Here is a 22,585-nt window from a genome sequence, read left to right as displayed (position 1 = left end):
CTAAAAATATTTTTCAATCCACTTTTCAAATATTATTTTGGATGAAATTAATATTTGTATCGGTGAAAAAGTTTACAGTTATTTTATCAATGGTGTGACAAAAACATGAATTATAGAGCAAGATGATGGATGTGGAAAGGTTTGAGATATCGAAAGTTAATTTTCCGAGAAAAGTTTAATTTACCGTCCTCAGATGAATTTCATCATTTCAAGACGCTTCTTTCCTTTCATATTCAACAATCTGGCTTCCTTTCAAGAAGTTTCGCAAAAACGTGTCGCTTGAAAATTCAAATGTCTTCTTACTTTGGCTTTGAAATACATATTGATAATTCATTCTAGTTCTTATTCAAACAACAATTCCATTACAACTTTTTAAATGCATATCTCGTTGAATAACAAAAAAAATATTCGATTTTCCTGATAGAAAAACAATTGTATCGGTCGGTTTTTCATAACTGACGATTTGGTCCGCCCAAAACCAAAAATGTAGCCACACAAACAAGCGAGCCGACGATATATTTATTCTGCACGGGTGCGTACGCATTTAATTGTATGTGGTAAATTTTATATTCTTCTGCACAATTGTTTACAATGTCAGTTGAGATTTCCATTCAGTTCGACAGAAATATTTTATTCATCCGCCCATTGTTGGATCTTTCAATCGTTCATTCTTTTGTTCGGTCTGTCGTTTTTCTTTAGACATGTTCATTCCTTTACAGTATATCTACATTTATTCAATGTGTTTTTAAAATAAATTCAGTTATCATATTGTTTGTCCGAATGTACTTCGCAAATTGTGTTTCAAATTTTAATGAAATAATGCCATTTCTATCTCAATCGTTAAGATTTTGTGGTTATTATAGTTTTCAACATGGACACTGAGATGAGAACATTCATTATCTTTTTTGTTTAGATATTTCTTGCTGGGCAATGCAAAGACGATTGAACATGTGCTCGATGAAGATAATCATAAAAAATATCCAATAGATACGTACAGATTGTTAAGATATGCCAGTGTTTTTAGATTACCATTTATAACCTATAATATTTGGCAAGATCAACTGATCTTTGAATCAAAACTTCAAACATAACCTGATAGCGTAACACGGAAATCACACGGAAACGTATCATAACACAATAACATAACATTTTTGGCAACAATACTTAACCACTGTAACAAAATTAACATAATAATGACAAAATTTATGTTATTGTAACGTTTTAAATATTGGTTTACTATAATAGGCAGTAAAACGGTTTTACCATTATTGTCAACTCTAATATAAAATAATCATCGCTTTAATTTTCATTACTGATAGCATTTCGTTAATTTTACTTACAGTCAATAGTAATTTAGTTTATTTTGCTTACTGCTTCTGTTATTGTAATTTTGTTATTCATCTTGATAAAATTTTTGTCAGCAATGTTCGCTTTCAATCTGCCATTTGTTGTTTTGTAGAACAAAAAATAATCAAATTCATCGCTACAACAACTTTGAAAGACAAAATTTTTTCTCAACATGAGAAAAAGATAGATTAATGTGAAAAAAATTCCAGAAATAAAATAATGAATGAATGTCGAACATTATGTTTGAAAGCCTGGGTGTAAAATTTAATCAGCGTTTAAAAAGATTTTAAATTTAAAGAGCGAAATAATTGTTCAGACAAAATTAAATTTTCAACGAATAGAGAATAAATTTAGGAGGATGAGAGCTAAAAAGAAATTTTGAAAATTGAAAAAAAAACATTATGAAAACAGAAGAGAAATGATGATGAAGTAGAAGATGCAAACAATCGTAGCAACGTATCTATAAACAACTTCACTTTCTATTAAACACCTGAGATTGATGACGCAAACAGAATAAGAACATTAAAACTAAAACGAAGCACACTGCTGCAACAAAAGCAACAACATTAAATAAATAAAAACAACGTACGAAGCAACTTGCTATGACGTCATACTATACTACAACTACAACAAATAAACAAACTAACATAACAAAGAAAGAAACAACAACTAGCCAAGAATACCACAAAACATTACAAAAATATAAACAAAAAGAGACAGCAAAGTATTTAACAACAACACATCACCCACCACTTCGTGGTCTGTAATAACAATTTGTACAACAAAAACTTAGTGCCAAAAATGGGTACATTAAAAACACTTGCAATTAAAATATGTGCCGACAACACTGACCAACTGTAAAAATACATCCACAAGAAGCTATTTATTACAAGCCTTCTTAACAGCAAATGGCAATAACTCTAACAAAAAGTTACTGGCTTCAAAATCAGTCATTTTGTAAATGTCTATTAATTAAAATCTTTCAAAAACGGAAATAAATTTTAATTGACTGCACCATGACGCTTGATAATTGTTTGTTAAATGAATTTAAATTAAATATCAAACTGCCAACACATTTAGCCACATCTATTTCATTGCAAAACAACACGCTAGTTCGTGTGCGTGTGTAGATCCAACGAATGACTACTCAGTTATTAGCATTAGAAATAATTTACATTGTGACGAGGAAAAGATTGTTTGAAGATCAAATTTCAAAACTTCAAAAAATCGTTGACAATCTTTTAAATTAAACCAGAAAAAATGTCCCATAAAATGGATCAATGATTTCTAACCGACCGATCTCAACAATTAACAACAAACGTGAAGCCTTAAAAAAAATCATCAACATAAACAAAAATTTTCCTGCGCGTACCAACAATATCAACAATCAAAACAAATTTAATTCAATTTTATTTCCTATTGAATTTTCACATAACCAGCTTTCATTGTTACAACCAAAGGAAGGTTTAACTTCAGGATTCAGAAATTAAGTCTCATTCAACATAGGTGTGCTGCTTGCTATGTATTCATTCATCCCTTCTTGCATTCATTCATTCTTTTAATCAGTCATTCATTTTTTCATGTATTTATTTATTTATTCATTCATTTATTTAAAGCTTAGATTAAGTTGAAGACTATAAACAATGGCAATGTGTAAGATCGTAAACAAAATGCTTTTTTAACATAAGATTAAGTTATAAAAAGATTTTAAAATGATTTTAATATTATCTGATGCAATTTATAATTATGGAAAACATTGTTTTTACAATTTCAAGCAAGCGTATGGAATGTCTAAAAAAAAATTCTTTCTACGTTGTTAACAAAATCAATTCACTTTTTTTACTAGTTAAATTTTTTCTATCAACAACACTACCAAGTGTTATCTATTGCTGATGGCGTCACGAAGTAGTTTTTATCCAACTTGTCCTCTATCGGAATAGTTATTTGACGTTTCAATAGTTTCAAGTGTAAGGCTTCCATCCGTCAGCCACTCAACCACAAAACTGAACATGAACAGGACAAAGTATTTCGAAACAAGCCAATAACACATGAAAACATAGAGATCTATGCAACAAAATCAACAAAATAACAACATGCGAGACAATTTAGGATGGTAAGTAACAATATAAAGCGAGTAATGTTTATAGATGTAATTTCGTGCAAGCAGCATTCGGTGCGTGCAAACATGTGTGCTGGGTTCGTGTGTACTGCATACACTCTAATTTGTTTGTACATTGGTGCAACATGACTCACATACAAACAAACACACAATCACACGTTTTATTTACATGCACGAACAAACCGCACGCACACACACACACACACACGCACACAAGAACACAAACGTATTATTAATGCCATAAAGGCTGCTTGTTTGTTGTACAATGGTGTATGTACAATTTTTGTGCCGCATCAATCAAAAGATCTTTTGGGATCAATAGAAGCAATGTGTTAATATATTTCTAACTTCGTTTAATCTATAACATTTGGGCATGTGTACGTAAATGTTTGCGTGTGTACATGTCTGTGTGTATGTGTGCATGTCTGAGTGTCTGTGTGCATATCGGTATGTATGTATGCATGTCTGTGTGCATATCTGTGTGCATGTCTGTGTGCATGTCTGTGTGCATGTCTGTGTGCATGTGTGCTTGTGCGCACTTGCCTGATGTTGTATTTCCTGGTTGAATGCGGACTGCGCTGCAGATTATTCAGCAAATGATTCTTCAGACGTTTCTTGAAAACTCGTCAAGTTACAGTTAGCGCCTTTCAGGTTTGAGCTGATGAGACAAAAATCTCCTTATTCAAAGCAGGGAAATCGAGAAATTACCACAGTCGACTTAGGTTCAAAACTTCAGAAGCAGGCTGCAGTTGTTCCACAAATAACTTGGCGACATCAGCCAGAACCACTTGTACTTGATTATGAGCGCTTTTGTGTGTATGCCTGTATGTGTCAATGTATGTGTGGATTTTTGAACGAATGTGCACGTTTAAGTGAGGTGTGCACATTTACTATATGAGATTTGCGCATATACGTGTGCATGTACAGTACTCCGTGTTTACACTTGCGTTCTTGTTTTCTGATAAATACAAAGTTATGCGTAGAAAGGTGTGTTTTTAAAAAAGAATAAACTTTAGTTGGCTACAATAAAAATATCTTAATTTGTCGGTTTGTTTTGGTTTGAAAATTCAAAAGTCAAAAATAAATTTATCAATTTTTTAGCAAATCGTTAGTTGTCAGTTATTCAAATTGCTCTTAAAACTTTTACTAAATCAAGTTTTGATTCGAAAAAATTAGTTATTTGCAAAATTTAAAACAAGTTTCTTCACTCTTAATTTCGTACGTTTGCCATAGAAACTTTTTCGTGAATTCACTTGAATATATTTCTTTATTTGTTCATGCGATAAAGAGCAGATTTTGCTTTTCACTGAATCCCACTAGCTTCCAACGGTTTAGTCAATCACAGTAAAAAGTAATTTGGTTACATTCATCTGAACGTCTTCTCGTCATCGATTATCATAATTTATATTGCTTTGTTTGTTTCTTAAGCTAAAAGGTCTTGTCTATGTCAAAAGTTCTGCTTCAAAAGGAGTAGAAATGGCACAATGCACCGGGATCAATAATAATGGGTAGTTTGCCATTTGGCGAACTGCGTAGCACAATGCAGATGTATCTCAATGAAATTTACTTTTCAAGCTTACAAAAAACTTTCAGATCAGTAAAAAAAAATCTTGTTTCAAACAACCAAACATGTCATTAATCAAATATATTTCAAACCTTGTACAATCATTCATTCGTTCATTCGTTCATTCAACGGTTTACTCCACACAACATTACTTCAACTTCTAAAACGTCCGTCAATTCATTCAAACACCAACCATTTTGATTTTAAAATAACAAGATGCACGTGATTTCATGCCGGGCTCCAATCAGTTTTTCATGCAGTGCTTCTTCCTACTTAAACACGCATCCTTCAAATAAGTCATCGTTTGATTTCGACCAGAAAAAAGTTCCGAAGAAAAAAAAATGACGTCATCAATGGATGATTTATAAATGGGATATTACAATCATTCAATCAATTCTGCCACATCCTTTTTGTGATGTAATCAATCTTTGAAAATTTGAAATTAAAACGAGCAACACAATAATTGGACTTTAATCATTCAATCAATCATTTCACTATCTTTCAATACACTTCTTAAAATTTTGACAATGTTTATCCATGCATTCATCTTTTCAGTTGTCAATTTGTTTCTATTTTTCATACATCTTTTCATCCATTCATTCATTCATTCATTCATTCATTCATTCATTCATTCATTCATTCATTCATTCATTCGTTCGTTCGTTCGTTCGTTCGTTCGTTCGTTCGTTCGTTCGTTCGTTCGTTCATTCGTTCGTTCGTTCATTCATTCATTTATTCATTCATTCATTTATTTATTCATTCATTCGTTCGTTCATTCATTCATTCGTTTGTTCATTTGTTCATTCATTCATTCATTCATTCATTCATTCATTCATTCATTCATTCATTCATTCATTCATTCATTCATTCATTCATTCATTCATTCATTCATTCATTCATTCATTCATTCATTCATTCATTCATTCATTCATTCATTCATTCATTCGATCATTCATTCATTCATTCATTCATTCATTCATTCATTCATTCGATCATTCGTTCATTTATTCATTCATTTGTCCTCACTTAAGTTTATATTAATGTCTTTCTATAAACATGAACATTTATTTAGTTTTTCGTCAAATCTGCAATGATAACATCCCACCAACCAGCACAAGACATTATAAAGCATCCAGCATAATTCAAATATTTTTTAATTAAACGATATATTTGTTTGTTTGTTGTTGATCGTCAACAATAATTTAATAATTATACTCATCATCATCATCATCATCATCTTCGTCATCATCATCATCATCATTATCAGGACTCACCATCTTGTTATTAATTTCGTGGAAAGGTTTCTGACAGACAAGTTCAGCGACATCGTCCTCTTCGAAGGTCACGAAGCCAAAACCTGTGTGCGTGTGTTTGTGTACATGTGTGTGTATGCATGTGTGTGTATGCACGTGTGAGTGTGTATTATCTCTGTGTGAGTGTGCGTGTGTAAGAAAGAGTGTGTGTGTGTGTGCGTGTGAGTGTGTGTGCATGTGTAAGTGTATGTGTGCGTGTCAGAGAGAAAAAAGTGTGTGCGTGCGTGTATGTGTGCGTGTCAGAGAGAAAAAGGTGTGTGTGTGCGTGTATGTGTGCATGCGTGTGAAAGTATGTGTGTGTGTATGTATGTGTGTGTGTGTATGTATGTTGTATGTATGTATGAGTGTGTGTGAGAGAGTGTGTGTATGTGTGCGTATATAATATAATATATATATATATATATATTAGTGTTTTATGCATTCATATCTTTTTGTATACCTGTAAGCCTGTAAGAAGAAAATTTAGTGCACTCTTATGAGTATCATCTTTTTTAAAGGATGTAAATATGCAAATGCGGGAAAATTCAGAGACAAAATTTTTTTATTTAATAGCATTAACTTATTCAGTGAGATGTTGTTTAAACTGTGATCATTTTACATTGTTTGCAGTTAAGTCAGTTGTCAGCTGCATTTTAACACTGACAAGTCAAACCAACGAAAACAACAACTTTGTAGATTCTTCCAGTAAAAAAAATAATAACCAGATCATGGAACATCAAACGACGAGCACGAAAAAAATCAATATTGTCAAAAATACTTCAGTAAACTTTAGCAGATTTTTCGGGGAAACCAAAACATACTAACAACATCTGCACCTTGCAACGCGCACACGCGCACACACACGCACAAGCAGGCACACTTATATATTCAAAGAAATAAACGGCATGTAAAGTTATGAGTGTAGTGCTCGAGTAATAGTTTATTATTTTAAAAGCGCACGGCAATAATAAACCGTGAAGCGAGCGGGCGACCGTCGTAAAGATACAACAAACGACAGACCGGGACGTTTTATAGGATGCATAAATTTCTTCATTCACATTCAACTTACAAGCAACTACGCAATAACACGCACATTCACACGCACGCACACACGCACATTCACACACACATATATATATATACTTACATTCACACATGCACCCGCATGAACAGGCACGTACACACACACACACATATTCACATGAAAACATGTTGTCATTTGATAAAATTAAAAAACCATAAAACCAAAAAATGCAGAAGTATCTTGCAGTTTATCACCAAAAAATTTAAATAACGATCATCCGAATGTTTATTGAAAAGCTTCTGAAAAACTCCACCTGAAAATAATATTGGATAGCATGATAACATCATGTTTTATGAATCATCATAACCGGTCATTCTTCACGAATTCGAGTTCTTAGTGTTGACCAGGAATAATATTCAGGATTGAGTTGCAAAGTGAACGTTTTTTATTCTTAAAACAATCAGTTTTCGTCGTATCATAAAACATGATGTTATCTGTGACGATATTTTTTTGGGAATATTCAGTGTAATAAGGTAGCAGACATTTTAGGATAACTTGATAAATTTAAAATAGGATTAGGCATTGAACGCTCTGTTAATTGGAAAGATGGATATTTAATTGAATCCAATGAGAGCGCAAATAAAAGATTTGTTAAAAAGGCGAAAGAACGCGATTGCATTGAAGTTATTCGATGTTTTAATCCGGGGCGATATTTTCAGGATTAGCATTCAACATTTGAATTTAACTTTATGTGAGATTTAAAATCCATAATGTGGAACTTGATACAGGTTCACATATATCCAAATGCATACATACACTAGATTTTTAGTAGCTAGCAGAGTAAAAACCGAACTGAAAAGGAAAAGTAAAAATATGGAATTTGAGATTTAATTATTTCCTTATAAAAACCGGGTATTTTTATTTTGTTTAATCTTTAAAATTTTAAATATTATTTTAAAATTTTAATTTCAAAAAGTTCTACGAAATACTCTCGAATCTTCTGATGTTAATTACTTTCAAACAAAGAATTGAATAAAAAAGGATTTTAAAATGTAAGTGTCAAAGTGTGAATGAAAAAGGAAAAATATTTTTCGTTAAAATATTTCAACAGTCGAATAAAACTCAAAGCTTCTTCAATCCTTTACTAGGAAGTGAAAATTTATTTCATATCGCAATTTAACTTTTCCAGTTAAACTAAAATAATATACGTTTAAAAAAACTAATAAAAGTTGATTAAAAATTCGACTCAATGAAATGATAAAGAAGATGTGCGTGGTGGTAATGATGCTGTTTATGACTTGAAACTTATTAAAAAGGACAGGCAATATGGCATATTAAAAGTGAATTTAGATTGAGGTAATTTTATAAGACGATGCCTTGGGGATTTTGTGTAAGTGTGCGAATGTGCATGTTTTGGTGTGTGTTCCTGTGTGTGTGTGTGTGTGTGGGTAGTGTGTGTATGTGTGTGGGTAGTGTGTGTATGTGTGTGTGTGTGTGTGTAAAATGTACGTGCGTGTGTTTGTCAGGCTAGATATGGCGCGCGTGTGCGTGATGGTAAATAGTCCAATAAATTCAAAATAGGATAATTGCAGTATAATTGTTTCGTTGTAGCGTGAAATGTTATCCAAGAAACTTCTAATGCATTATTTTATTTTATAAAGACCGTCCTTGACATTTAACACGCGCCTGTAAGCTGAAACTTATAAATTTGGGATAGATTTTTAATGCATACGTTGTCAAATTTGAAATTAAGTTTTTAATTTGTCAAGAAAAAATATTTTTAATCATTTTTTTTATTTATATGAGAAAAGTGAATTACAAAAGAGATTATTAGCTAAATAATAAACAGAATGATAATACAATGTTATATTTATAAATGAAATATGAAACAAAAACTTAAGAATTAGAGAAAGAAAAGAAAAGACTGGAAAGAAAAGACCGGAGCCATTCATCAAGAAAGCAAAGGTATGATAAATCGTTTTCTTCTCTGCTGCATCACTGATAATTAAGCGCCACCATTCTCTTACGCTTGCAAAATAACAGATCTCTTTTATCTATAATAAAACATTCAACAGCAAAAATAACAAGATAAGGTGTTTTTAGACTAATTAAATAGCTCTACTTTGGTTTTCTGTGATTATTTTCCTCTATCAGTCATGCATTTTTTAGTTCCATATCCATACAGGTTATAGGTATATATACAATAATGTCAAACATTTGACAGACTTTATAAAATACTCTTTATGTACATACCAATAGATTTTTTTGAGATACATAAATGAATCCAAATCGAAAATGGAAAAAAACGAGAATTAATATTGATATCAAGAATGAAAAAAATATCGAGAAAAAATTATTTTTAAAATAAATGTTAACGAAACAACACACCAATACACTGCGTCACTGTTAAATAACTATAAAATATTTGAGAACTAAATCAAAAACCTATTTATTTTTTAATACTATCTAATAAATGATTGACACCAGATCAAATGCGGGACCGCAAATATACAACTTATACAGAGACACTCAGCAACGACAAAACCAGATAAAGACTTCAACTACATTAACTGCCTTCCCAAACAACAAGTTTTGCAACAAAGCAACAATCTAAATAAAAAACAAATAAATGATACACTCATTTTCACAAAAACTTTCATTAACAACAACATGGACAACATTCAAAACAACACAAACCACCACCAAACAAACTCGAACAACATTAAAAGTATCAAGCACAACGGGTGTCTACAGTAATAAATTCATACAAAACTTGATGGTTAAATGTTTGAATTTTTATCTACTCCCTACCCAGCCATTAATCATCATAGCCGCAAAGTGTTCAAGTTTTTCATTTGGTGAGGTGATGCTATGTTATTGTGCATACGAAGCAAGGAATCTCAGGATGAATAATTGTAATTATAACCTGCCTGATGTCCACTTAAACTTTAATGAATGTGCCACGTGCGTGTGTGTGTGTGTGTGTGCGAGTGTTTGTGTGTGGATTACCTTCTGTATATTATAATGTCTGTCAGTGAGTGTGTGTAAAATTTGTAGACATTAGTATGAAAACCAGTACAGTTGTTTAAACGTCTTTGTGAACGTGCATCCTGTTGATTTATTTGAATTATTTTTTGCATTTTTGTGAGCGCTTGGCTGTAGAAAAATTTCATTCAAAACGATCCCTTATTTACGAATGTATTAATTTTTTATATGTTAGAATCTTGGCTTCATCTGATGTCTTTATGAGCCGTGTATGTAAAATAGTTTTTAGCACTTTTTTTTATCACAAAACCGTACAACAATTTTGGTGATGTTGATTGCTAAATCAGAAAATAAGTAATTTAAAAACGAAAATCAGTAAAATGTTCTAAATATTCAAACAATCATTATCATACTAAACAATTAATTGAATTATTTCTAATTGCAAAAAGCACTATAATTACAATAATGACAAAATATTTTTTTTCTTATAAAAAAATATTATATGTAACTTTAATAAACTTGTTGAAATGTGTACTTACATCACAAGTTTTTTTGTTACTGATCATTTCATAAAATGGAAAAGAAAGTTTTTGTTTGAGCACGGAGATGAGCGGTAGAATGAAAGTGGAAAATATTTTTCCAATGTTTCCATGCAGTGATGAATTTCTACGTCAGCCTCTTTATTAAGATTAATTACATGCAACTTCTCATTTGTTTTTCAAATTTTCTCCCTAATTATAAACATTGTGGGCATGTTTGGCATCATTTTTATAATTTAGACGCGTCACTCACATTTCTGTTCAGCTGAATTCTATTTTCTTTATAATCAGTTGTTTTTATTCAGCTTTGTAGTACATTTGCACTTTTTATTTTCGTTTTGTTCTGTTCAATTTTAATCATCAAACAATTTTAATTTTCTACACGAGTAAGGTAGAAGTGCATGTAGCAGGCGTTGTGAAGATGACGACGACGACAACGACGTTGGAGCATGTCAAAACTAATTTGAAAGCGGCATAAAAAGAGAAAATCTCGTTAAATGAAATTAAGAATTCCAGGAAGAGTAGCAGGCAAAGATATGTGAACGGCGTTCCATACAGCATAGAAAAAAATTTATTTTTCAATGGGCGCATCAATCGAATTGAACGGACAACAACTCAACAACAAAAAAAGTTTTGACTGAATTCTTAAGAAAAAAATTTGTTTTTCAAGCTTTACTATCCGCCATTACAAACGCTGTCGCGTCACCTAAAAGTACTTTTACTGCTTAAATGTTTTATATTTTATTCAATACTGTTACTTAAAGAATTGCTATTCAAGCCTGGATAAATAGCAAGAACTCCAGATGCATGCAGTGCTTGCTACCTACCAAGCCGCTAACATTTGCAATTTTGTTTCAAATGGAAAATCAATTGAAAATACAGAACAACTTGAAACATTACGAAACAACAAAAAAAATAAATGCTCCAGTGAACGTCAACTAATCAAAACTAACACTAAATACATCTTTATCATCAAAGTAGCGTTATGCAGTAACACAAAAGTATATATATGCAACACGCATCATCAAAACGCATTTTTATTTTTTACATGAGCAATTTGAAACATCCCGCACAGACGCTGTCAAAAATGAAAAAAAAACGCAAAATGAAACAAAACGACACCAGAAACAATATCAATAACCACCTCAGTTATGGTGAAATGACATAACCAAACAAAAATGAATTGAAACTTTAGTGCTAAGAACATATTTCTAGAGAAAAATATTAAAAAACAGGTAAAATTTAAAAACTTGTTAGCCATCCAAAGAAAATAAACAAGTGAAATTTAAAATTTTTTAAACCAACCAATCAAAATTCAACATTCTCATTAATATGCAGGGAATAAGTATAAACACGGGATGAGTTTAACCCTCGAACAAGCTCTGAAACAAAGATGGATGAAACTGGTTAAATCGCAAAATTAAAAAATAATAATAACAATAAAAACAGAAAACTAAATAATAAAATAATAATAAAAACGAAAAAAAAATTCAATAATAAGAGGCAATAATAATAGGAAGGACGGCAATGGAACATAAATGCGACAAATAACGCAGCCAAAGCTTGTAGGTTGTATAACCAACATCACCAGAATCCTTTGCTTGCATGGCCTGCTTTGGTATTAGCATTATTACGTACATTTTACAACAAAACTTATATAAAATGCATTTATTTTTCTACATGTTACAGATATATGTGTTGAATAACGTCCACATAAACATCTTAGATAGCCAATATAGCATTATATTCTTACATAAAACAAATACACAAAGTATTGTACGTACAGGCCGCTTAAAACTAAACAGTTATGCATCATATTATGCGCTTATGAAATATTGCAGAAGAGGTATTGAAGAGAATTAAAACAACATTTGAACAATTACACAGAACAGAAAGTCTGAATGGTACGATGGAACGACTCTGAATAGCATTTGCAAAGTTTTCTTCGGCTATAAAAACCAGCTTTATGTTGGCACAAAAACTATTGAAATTATTGATTGTCAATTTCATTCGTGCGTTATGAAGAAAACTAGATAAAAATGTAAACGAAAATTTAACATTTTTTCTACCCAGTAGTCAAAAAAATATTAAAACGAAGAAAAAAATGAAGTATTTGGAATTTCAAAATTAAACTGCAAACTAAAACAAATCTTAAAAATTATGTTAAAAAATAAAATTTTTCAAATTCTTGCAATGTTGTATAAATGTACGTTGAATAGGGCATAATAAAATATTGAATTTTTAAAATGACAGCAGATTTTAATGTCAAATAATTTCTAAAACCATAATGTCACAGTTGAAAATAAAAACCAAAATCATATGAAGCAAGTTATGAAATAATTCTAGAAAAAAAAATGTTACTTAAACCATGAATAATAAATAAACAGAAAATTAAAAATACTTATGCACGGGCCGTTTCAATGCCTCTTTGCAATGTCTTCAATAATGATCTTATCACTCACCTAACAACAGAATGCTTTACATAAACACCGACCCACCAACCAAAATTAACATGATGGTGGATAAAACTGTAAATGGAAGGCGTTGAAAATGATACATGGAATCAGTTTTTACCGAAACAAACTTGGAAGAAATATTTGAAGAAAATAATAAATAACAATATAGGAAATTGATTTCGGAAGACGTGAAAGTGGAAGAACCTATCTATCATTGACATCATGAAAAAATTTGTTCTTTGTAGAACCGCAAGTATGTCGTTAGGGGGAAGATAGATAACATTGATTTATTTAAGACGTCAACAAGCAGTGTCTGCAAAACGCCATCAGTGGAAAAACAAAATGCATGGCAACCAACCCTTATCATGTTCACTTGACTGGCGGTGGTTGGATGGTCGGTCGGTCGATTGGTCGGTTGGTCGTTGGCAGGATGGTCGAATGGTTGTTTGGTTGTAAGCACCATCTGACATTTATTTGCCTAATTGAACAGCTCTCTTTAAAATTTTTATTTTGTTGCTGGATCATAAAAAGTGATTTTACTTTTGTATATTCAGGTTTTATTGAGATTTTCCAAATCGTTTGAGTTTGTCGGTAGAGAACAAAATTAGCATAATTTATGAATGTCAAAGTGCACCAGCAACAAAATAAAACTACTTTTATGGATTAAGTTTAGAACACGCAAAAAGGAAATATGTTAGCCTCCTGGTTTTTTGTGTATTTTTTTATTACACAGTTCAGACAAGCGCAGAACTGTTTGCACATCATTCCTTGCTTAAAACCAAAATCGTTTTCTACAAAGACTGCTTCATCTACATAAACTACATGAAGTACATGCTCGTACAACACGGATGGTGTGTGACATTCTTGGAGATTCTTCGAGTGATCGAACCAGATCATGGTACAATAAGAAGAATGCGAAATATGGAGATTTTTCCGTCTGAGCTGACACGTTGCTTTGATGGCTTACCTGACTTGATTGAAGTGAATTTTCTGATTGTGGTACCACAATTAAAACATATAAACAACGAGTTAGTTAATTTAAAAAGACTTCATTGCCGGTAACACACATAGAAACATTCATATAAAAGTTCATTGAAATAGTTAAATAGATTTTTAAAAAGTAAAACCATGCAAAACAAAATGTTCCTTAAACAACCCAAACAAACATGAAAAACAAACTCGAACGAATAATAATACTTTATGAATGTGAAAGAAGTATGAATGGCCTGGTAACATTAAGCAGGTGGAGTTTTATTTCAAAAGAGCAAAACAAACATTTTGAAAGCATTCCAGTTGAAACGAGGAAATTATAGAAAGAAAATAAATGTATTTCGTGTCAGCGTCAAGATTTTAAGGCGAGCGCTGCTGCTATAAGGTTAAATAAATAGAAATAAAAGTAAACATCTGATGATAATAGCAATAAGAGAATTGTTTGTAGAGCACTATATGCACGAGAACGTATCCACTTTAACATCACACCTCTCCAAGTGGCGTTCAACACGAATCTTCATCTTATGGACAGAAAATTCACATCATAAAACTCGTGTAAGTAAAGTATGTATCTTGTGTAATATCAATGCAACTGATGTAGCATGCCTGCAAGTCAACATACTTGATTGTAAAATTTCAATCAACGTTTATACATGTAAATATTCAAAAAGATATTCATAAAGTGTATGTACGAAAAACAGATAGGAAGGCATTTGTCTATGCACATTTTTTGGCAGAAAATTGGGTTTGATTAGGCTGGTCGTTGGTTAAGTTAGACAAGAAAAACTTCTGCAAATTAAAATTTGACAAAAGTATTTACGACTGAGATGTACTCACTTCTATTCAACCAAAAAATAATAAGCACAAACACATCCGAGCAAAATTTTTAAAAAGTGAATTCCCATATTTTAAATTTAAACGCACATACAAACGACCACATATAGCATTAGGTTTTTTGATAAAATTGACGAATTTCGTAAAAACAAACATGATGTACACACACTCGCATATGAACGAATGAAAATTCAGAAAAATACGCAAAAGTATTATCAAGCAAACTTTTAAAGGAGAACGAAAGCAGTTGCCCCTGTAGAAACGAGCCGCACACACATACATACACGCATGTATCAATCCAAATAAGGCTTTCATTTTCGTTAGAAAAATTACATTTGCCTGTCAGTATGCTGCTGCGACGTGAGACAAAGTGAGTTATGATGGAACCATTAGGTGCATCGTTCAATCGATCAGTGCTTCCAAGTTAGGCTGATGCTCCAAGATGAGTTTCCCCAATTCAAAATGATAGTTTCTTTATTTGCAACCGTCAATATTACAACAAATTTTGTATGATTTCTATTTTTGTTTCTTGTTTGCGTAAAGCTTTTGAACTATTCGATCAATGTTTTCTATATAACACGAAAGAAATAAAAAAGTGTGATAATTTGAAAAAGTGTTTTGTTTATTTTGCGAATAATTTTGAAGGTAGACTTTTTTAAAGAAAAAATCGAAAAATATAGAAAGAATGATGTTTTAAAAATTATCCTGAAATTTAATGGATAAAAATAAAAGAGCTGTGAACATCTTGAGTTTAATTGATTGAACGGGCACATCCTGAGGGCAAGTCAACCAGCTAATCAATCTTTCAACAGTACAAAGAAAAACATAAACATTGCTAGCATTAGCAGCAACGCGACAATCAATCAATTTCAATTGTAAACAAATCAATGTGATATGCAAACACAAAGCTTATTTATATTTGTTTGTCACGTCTGGCATAACAAGAGTAAAAAGAGAAAAAAAAAGGTGATAAAACGCTTACGGCGGCCTAGCAAAAACTAAACGAAAAATGACAACAAAAAGATAAAATAAACTAAAGACGTGGTATAGGCTGAAAAATGGAAATAAAAAAATTAGGAGTTGAAAAAAAGAAACAAAAAAAGAAAAACGAAGCATATATTGATAGGGACCTTAATCTCTTGCCAATCCAGTGGATCATCTTGAGAATCGTTTTAAAAACAATCCATACATCTACAGCAGGATTACATGATGGAGGATCTTCATGATGAAGAAAATTTTGTTCTTCTAACTTTTTCTCGTCAACTTTTCATTATTATTCATTAATGTCTTGTTTCTTGAATTATTCTAATCAATACATTTAATTTAATTTTTTTGTAATACCAAATATTCTCAATTTTCTGTTTATTCCACACTAGGCTAATATCAATAAATTGAACTTTATTTTTTATTATGTCCTTTAAACATTAAAAAAATGTCTGCCATTTATCTATGCGTATTTTATTAAGAGTGTGTAAGAATAGTTTATTTTTAAAAAAACATTGATAAATACTTCAAAAAATAATATTCGTTGAAAGAAAAAGAGCAAATTTTCATTGAAATACGCAAGTCTAAAAAAACTACAAACATTTCAAAAACCCATCTTATCTAAAAACAATAAAAAATTTTTAACGTGACCAAGAAAGAAAATAATTTTTTGACAGTGACTGGAGAAAAATAAAACTTTTGCTAGTGAAATGATTGGAAATTTAAGACGGACTTCAAGTAAACATATTTTGTCTGAAAGAAACTGCCAACCATAAGCTTCCAACGGAAACTTCAACTGATTTCTTGACTTGTTTCTACTCTTTAGACCTTTTCTTTTTTGAAAATAATTAGCATCTATCGCTTCATAAGTTTTTACGTTTTTTTTTTCAAATTTCAAAAAGAAGATATATCAAATCAATTTTTCATTGAGTAGAAATCCAAATTCTGGCTGAAAATAGTTTATCGATGGTAATCGTTAATTTGAACTTCACTTTTTAACTTATCGTTTGCTACTCCTTCAAACAAATACAATGAAACAGTTTTTGAAAATATTTACTACCCCTGGTGTTAATTTATCCGTTTTATATGGGAAAATGAACGTCAATAAATTTTAAAATGTTTTACGATAGAAATTTAGGTGTATGTGAAAATTTTAAATTATTTAGTGGACGCAACAGTTCATAATTTAAAGAATATAAAATGTTGAAATACTGTGAAGCAGAAGCTACAGCGTACGTCGAACGTACACAAACAAATAAACAAGAAAAGGAGGGCGAATGGAAAATATTTTATGGCTCGAAACACGATCGTAGGCATGAATAAATTTGAACATATACAAATGATGATATATAAATGTTATAAACAAAAATAAACACGAATGTACGAATAAAAACAAACGCAAACGCGCACAAAAATATAAAAAACATAAACAGACACCACCAGGCAAAAACCCGCCTAGAGCCACCTGATTTGAAATGCAATAAAATGATTGTTCTGCCACTATAGACTTGGTATAGATAGCACGCACACGCACGTACGCGATTGCTTAATTTATATAGGCAATTGTACACACAGAAAATAGACAACATTAAACATGCATTAACGCAATCTTACATGCGTCTATCCAACGCTTGAGTCTATTGAGCTGTGCATAAATAACCATCTATGCAATTTATACGAATGCATTTACATACATAAACACGATGCACGTAGATTCACATACCGCGTGCACGCAACTCCTGACATTAGGTTCAAGATAACGCGCAAAACGCTCGCACAACATCCGCTGGTTCATTAGTATGCGTTGAAAATGAAAAACAATGTTTGTCTCATTTCCACTGAATCACATATCGCATTACCCTGCTAGTAATGAGAAATGATCATTCGATATGACTGTTTGTTACGCATAATATAGCGCTGAATTCCATTGGATATATCAACATTACATCCCATCGAGTTTTTATACTTTTATTTGAAAGATTGTTGCAGCGTGCTATGTGTAGTTGCCTGGTGTTGTACTTCATTATTAATGTTCTCATTTGCTAGATGTCTTCCATGTTGCTTCTTTCTCTTCATTATATTTTATATCAAAATGTCTTCTATAGGTTCCACTTTTATGAACTGTTGTGACAAAATGTTGCCTCCTAAATAACAAAGTGAAAATGGATGCTATGAACGGTTGTTAGTGTGACTAGTGGGTGAAACGTTACAACTTTTTAAACAGCAACAAACTTAATGAAGAATCATCAGATGGAGAATTTGAGAAACACAAGAGAAACAATAAAAAGCATGAAAACCTTCTCTGAAGAGCAGCAGTGGATATTTGGATATTCGCAAGTGAAGCGAAGTAGGTTGCATCCATCCGATGATGAGAAACAATGGCTGTGCAAGCGGTTCATCTCCACGCCTCTAAATCAAAATAATGACCGCCATAAAATCACGAAAAACCTACGAGAAGAGAGTAAAAAAAACACGTCGCTCGCTCTATCTGCTCGTAATCTCCATTCTATTCTCGTTGCATTACATTATTTACAAGCGCGCACGTAGTGTAGAAAATGCAGAAAAAATCCATCTCTCCGTCCTTTTTAAAGTATTTTATTTGATCTTTGTCCGTTTTCCGTCTAAATTTTCCAACAAATTTTTCTCAAAAACTATTTTATTATTGATTAGGTTGTTTTATAACATTTTTATTAAAGAAAACTTTTGTACTTGAAAATAAATTTTTCAAAATATCTTTTAATAATTTAATTCATTTCTTTGCCGGAATAAAATTTAAAATAAATGATTCTCCAAAATTTAACCCACAAATCATATTTCTGAAATATGTGTTCCACACCATAAAATTATAAATGAAAACCAAAATTTTTAACAAAAGTTGTCAAGAAATTGTTTTAAAGAATTTTTTTGCATCAACAGTTTATAAAGTTAAATGAAAATATGTATCACTAAAAAAATTATTTTTTTATCATCAAAAAATAACCGACAAATGTTAGTATGGTTAAAAAGTAACAACTGTTGTAAAGTAACAAAACTCGTGAGTAACCGTCGTTTGTGATAACAAACATATGATAAACATTCTGAAGTAAAAATATGTAACGAACTATCCCCAAGTAACGAACATTCCACAGTCACAAACATTCATAAATAACAAAGGTCAAAGAAGATACAAACAACCGCCGACTCAATACAACTTACATTCCGTAGTAACGCCCAGAACAAACATACTGAGAAAGAAGGAAACAATTGAAACAGATATCATCAGGAAAATCCAAGTTTAGAAAACAACAAATTTATTTTCTGATCACATCATTTTTTTCCTTACAACAGCTGCCAATACAATTTTTAAGCATCTATGATTTCTCTTGTAAGTTTATACCATCCGAATTCTCTACAGTTACTCAAACATTGATATTTATTTTGTATCGGTGTGTATATAGCATTGTGTATGAGCAAATGAATAAATAACGGAGGCTTGTCCCGAGATAAATGTAGAAATGTCAAAAATTGAAAGAAAGTAAAGACATGGAGATGATGTTTATTTGTATACGACTGTTCTCGTTGTTCACCTCATTGTTTGTACGCCTTTTATTCATTCGTTCGCTGTTCTTTTTTCTGCTTTCTAAAAAAAATGATGCTTATATCTAGGCTAAATTTTCATGTTTAACAAGTTCTGCTTGGAATTTTGATTTTAATTAATTTTTACCGTAAGTTGACAAAATGTAATGTAACGGAATGTAACAAAACGGCGTCTGCTGCCTGGCGTTGTTTCATGTTTGATTTGATCTTTCCATTATAAATAACTTTTACCTCTATAGTCAAAGTAAGGAAATATTTTTTTTTAAATTGAAAACAATCGATAATTTATCATAATCAACAGATCCTGACAAACGTTAAAGACCTGATTAAATTTAAAATTGTTGCCAAATGTTGTGGATGTTGCAAAAATTAAACAAACTGTTAGTTGAACAACTCTAACGGAAAATAATGAAACTGCATAAACAAAAATATGAAAAAAATTTTAATTGTACTATTTGCGTAGTACTATTTATTGGCAACGAATCATTAATCTTGGGCTTGCTTCCGTTAAAAAAGCGTTTAGGATAAAATATCGGGGATCGTTATAAAACATTTCCAAGCGAACGAATCACGTTAATCACACTAAACTACAGGCTTTATAAAGACACGCAGAGGATTAATAGCTAGGCGACAAGCAGCAAGGCAACAAACAATAGTAGCAGGAAAGAAACTGAAAGCGACATATACACAATTCACATAGCTTGATATATTATCAGAGATAATAAAAAACATTTCAACACCCACAAACAACCACCTATCTATGCAGCACTATTCCCCCCCACAAATCAAATCAGGTCCAACAAGTATGTTAACGAGTAAAACGTGGTGCACAATGAAAGTAACAAAAGAATATCAAAAATGTTTTGCCAGCAAAAATCAAGTCAACAATAAAATCGAAAATCTTCAAAGTTATGTCAACATCGCCCTCAGTGATGAATCCAACATCAATGTATCTATATACAGCATCAATAACACTCACAACGTGAAGGTTGTCGTTAATACACAATAGAGGCGGTAAAAATAAATGGCGCGTAAAAGATAGCAATACATAAGATGCATCGAATCATACAACGTCATACGGAGGTTTTTCATAAACATCCCATGAACATCATCCAATACATTTGCATTTTTACTCGCAAGTAAAGATAAATTTACGTCATTTCATTCATTAAAACCATAATATCCTTCCGTTGTTATTTATTTTATAATTATTATATGACTTGTTTTTGATAAATAATTTCAGCATTAAGTTTAATTTTTAAAAATATGACATCTAAAAAATGTTTCAAAGAAACTTAGTGAGCAAAATTTGGACTTTGAAAGAATTAAAAAATTTAGATAATAATGCAAACAACAAGCAACACAAACTTTATTTAGCTTTAATACAAAAAAGTTCTTAAAAAAATAATTTTTCCCTTCATTATCTATCAACAACTTTTTCACTTTTTTTGTATGTGTTTTTGTAGAAGCCTTCACTGGAATTCCACGCAAACGCAACACTTGAACATTTCCTAGAAGGCGACACCAGAAAATGTCTTAGAATATGCGTGGTCTCTGTTGCATTTGTCCTAAATACATTCTATTCATATTTATTTTAAATGTCAAAGTGAATATTTTCTTTATAAACTGAGTCGATTTTTCAATTTTTATGACACAGTCACAACGATATCATTCAAGTAATTTTCTCACAAAAAATACCAACTATGGCAACTTATCTTGGTAATTTCATCATCACATTTCTTGTAAAATCTTTTTAACCTTAAAAAGTTCTACAACGCCTTTTAATTTTATCATCAAAAAAGTTTTTAATTGTAAGCTGCACTGCACATGGGTGAATGTTCACCGACAGATGAAAAATGACTTTCCATTCACTTCTTCCATTCAGTGAAACGTCATTGACGGTTGAGCGCGGGCAAATGTGAGCTCTTCATTATCTAACCTTTCAAAACATTTCACTTAACCATCTTGCCATGTTTTCATAGAAATTTTATTATAGAACAAACTACCTAAAATTTGTCAGCCTCACAAATTTGAATAATCACAAAATTTCAACTTTATATGACGGTATTACAATCAAAAAGAACATCAAAAAATTACCGTTTGTAGTTAATTGTTTAACGTTATTAAAGAATAAACACAGCAAAATCCTATGAAAAACGGAGTTAAAAAGTCCAAACTAGCCAAACAAACAACTTGCGCAGTTGCTTGAGTCAACCTTGATAACAAACAATCCCAACGCAGTACATAACACGCTAATGTCGAATGTGCGATCGAACTGATTTCTACATGACGTAAATTCTATCAGATGGCAATTTATCAAAATCGCAGACAAGCGAGCAAGTTAAATCTGGTCATATAAGAAACTCACAGAATCATGTGTGAGTATATAACTAATTAATTAGTAGAGGAAGAAATCATAATGAAAATATGAATGTATGCCTTTAATAAACATGTCAAATAGCTATTTTGGAGATAACTTTTATATAGTGCTCAGAGAGTTAAGTGTGTTCGGTCGCCATGGAAATGGTTGTGTTTGGTGATACTTGCAATTTCGGAGAGTTGGATATCATTTTAATTTTCATGTACATGCCAGCTTTCAAAAGATTTATTGTGAAAAAGAAAGAAATTTGTTGCAATGTTTCGGAGAAATTATATAAGACATCAAGACAAAAACTGAAAATTAAGTTTTATATAGGGTCTATCAAACTTACTATTTTTTTTTACAAAATGTTAATAGTACAAAAAATATCAAATAACACTGACAACTGAATATCTATGGATAGTATAATGCAAATGATTTTTTAAATTTTCATTTAAATTTTTTATATCAAATATTTTTCATTGTATTTATTTCAAATCGGCAAACAGATCATTG

The 22,585-nt window shown here is 31.3% G+C and overlaps 1 protein-coding gene across 1 annotated transcript in view; it reads right to left on the bottom strand.

Annotated features, from left to right (window-relative positions):
• The window catches only part of HELRODRAFT_73357 (hypothetical protein), a gene marked incomplete at both ends in the record, with an annotated part of 77,469 nt that overhangs the window by 5,322 nt on the left and 49,562 nt on the right, over positions 1-22,585 (bottom strand). The window contains one exon of the mRNA XM_009014204.1: positions 6,305-6,387. Within this exon, the coding sequence (XP_009012452.1) occupies positions 6,305-6,387 (83 nt within the window). The remainder of the gene's footprint in view (positions 1-6,304; positions 6,388-22,585) is intronic.

Source organism: Helobdella robusta, assembly GCF_000326865.2.
Source record: "Helobdella robusta unplaced genomic scaffold HELROscaffold_13, whole genome shotgun sequence".
Lineage (NCBI taxonomy): Eukaryota > Metazoa > Annelida > Clitellata > Rhynchobdellida > Glossiphoniidae > Helobdella > Helobdella robusta.
Note: the sequence above shows the minus strand (reverse complement) of the source record. Positions and strands in the feature narration are given on the sequence as shown.